This window comes from Antrostomus carolinensis, unplaced genomic scaffold (assembly GCF_000700745.2).
Source record: "Antrostomus carolinensis isolate BGI_N321 unplaced genomic scaffold, ASM70074v2 scaffold19047, whole genome shotgun sequence".
NCBI classification, from domain to species: Eukaryota; Metazoa; Chordata; class Aves; order Caprimulgiformes; family Caprimulgidae; genus Antrostomus; species Antrostomus carolinensis.
Genome location: NW_010325556.1, coordinates 43,567 through 45,645, shown reverse-complemented (window position 1 = coordinate 45,645; position 2,079 = coordinate 43,567). Strand labels below are relative to the sequence as shown.

General features: G+C 42.3%; 1 protein-coding gene across 1 annotated transcript in view; it reads left to right on the top strand.

Moving 5' to 3' along the window:
- The first annotated feature begins 1,417 nt into the window (after window positions 1-1,417).
- TBCEL (tubulin folding cofactor E like) overlaps window positions 1,418-2,079 on the top strand; it is a 15,894-nt gene continuing 15,232 nt past the window's right edge. The window contains exons 1-2 of the mRNA XM_010171270.2: window positions 1,418-1,536; window positions 1,788-1,937. Coding sequence (XP_010169572.1) covers window positions 1,805-1,937 — 133 coding nt within the window. The 5' untranslated portion in view covers window positions 1,418-1,536; window positions 1,788-1,804. The remainder of the gene's footprint in view (window positions 1,537-1,787; window positions 1,938-2,079) is intronic.

Here is a 2,079-nt window from a genome sequence, read left to right as displayed (position 1 = left end):
CCTTTAAGTCCCTATTTGTGACATGTAATCTTTATGCATGATACAAAAATTATAACAGGCTTCACTCAGCTTGCCTCTTGTTTTACCAAAGTCCTTTGCAATAGAGGTATTTTAGGTGATCTGCTTATGAAGAAGTAAAGTAGAGCTTGTTACTAGCGGTTCTCAGAAAAGGGAACCTGAACAATAGTTAAATCACTTTTGTTCAGGATTTTGTGTTTATCCTGTAATAAATCCAAGGGAAGGTTTATGGTAGGAGGCAGAAACTTCTTAATTCAGCATTGGTAGGCAACGTTGCTTTCAACATTGGTGTGGCCCCACCATGAACTCCAAAGTGTGGCTTTCCACCAGGTGTCCTGGAGATGCAGGTTTATGTGCAGAATGTGTGTATCTGTGTGAGCTGGGTTTTGCTGGTGTACTGAAAAGGTAACTACACAGTACTTAGTGAAAAAACTGCTCCACAACTACTTGTACACCATAGGAAATCTGCAGCTGATTCCTGCAAGTTTGTGCCTTGTGTTGTTAGAACAGGCAGATGTGGATCTGTCCTCCATGTCGTGACAGGTAGCAGGCCTTGCTTTGGAGTAAGAGACCTCTGTGAAACCCAGGAACAATGGGGTTCCCTTTCTTTGTGTATGTATCAAGCCCAACTCCTTTATTATCCAGAAAACCATAAAATGCCAAATTCACATTATGTGCAGGAAAGTAGGGCAGAGAAGCTTCGTTCCACCTAGGGTACAGGAGAATGCCGACCAATGCAATATCTTTGTGACAAATATACTTTCAGCTGACACTTGGTATCTTTCTAGGCAGGTCAGCAGCACGGGATGTGGCGAGTCCTTTTTCCTGTACTCTTCTGTTCTGTGACGTGTGTAGATATGAAGGGCATGCTTATCTTCCAGATACATTAAGCAGCTGCAAAATTGAGTTGGCAACACTTACTTTTTGGATTGGCCAAATGATGTGCTCAAGAGTGTTTTGTGACACAGCAATTGTGTTCTAATTAGAAGCCCAGGTTTGCAAGCAGGACAGAAGAACTGTAGTTCTCTGTATATGTCAGAGGAGAAATTATGATGCTCCTTCTGAGGAGCATGCTTTGAATGAGTCACTGCTGTTAGTGAAGATGAGAGCCCTGAGATGTCCTGAGTGAGCTTATTACTGAACTCAAGTATTTCCATGAGATGCTGTGGTGCAACTGATGGAAGCCTTGCTGGCAGAGGGTGTTGAGCTCCTCCTTTGCATGGTGTTTCTCTAGAAACAGTTAGGGAGATGTGGATCCTTTTTCTTTTTCCATTTTTACCCTGTTCAAAAAGCTGATCTTGACTGAAAGTCCTGAGTTAGAGAAAAGGGAATTTACAGGATGAAAACCTGTTTGAGCAATCTTTTACTCATAAACAGCTCTTTGCTTTTTCTCCTCCTTGCTGCCCTGGAGGTGTGTTTGAGAATACCTGTGAATATCCCACAGTCCTCTTGTGAGATACAGAAGTCACCTTTTGTAGCTTGGGACATATTGACAACTGTCTTGGAAGAGCATATGGGGCAAAGATGTCTTGTACTTGGCCTGTAGTGGTATGATTGAAAGCATCTGCTGATAGCTTTGGCCCTCTGGTTTTGGTTTTGGTTTCTTTTCAGGTACTGTTTTACTGTAATCTTGAATTTGAAATATGACCTGTTATACTAATCTATAGTTCAGAAATAAAATCCATGACCCATCTGGTCACCTTCTGTCCTGTGTTCCCAAGGACCACTACTGACTATTTATATGTTCTCTTTTTCCCTGTGTTAACTAGAAGTCCAAGAAGGGACCATGGACCAGCCCAGTGGAAGGAGTTTCATGCAAGTTCTTTGTGAGAAATACAGCCCTGAGAACTTCCCATATCGTCGTGGACCTGGTATGGGGGTGCATGTTCCAGCAACTCCACAGGGTTCACCTATGAAAGGTAGAGTTCTGGTCTTTCTGAGCATCTGTGGGGTTCTGGGTGGAATCAATTTCTTGTTTGTTCTTGCTTATGTTGAAAGAAGAATGACTCTGAATTGACCACAAAAAGAGACATCACAATGTATGATAATGTGTTTCCTGCT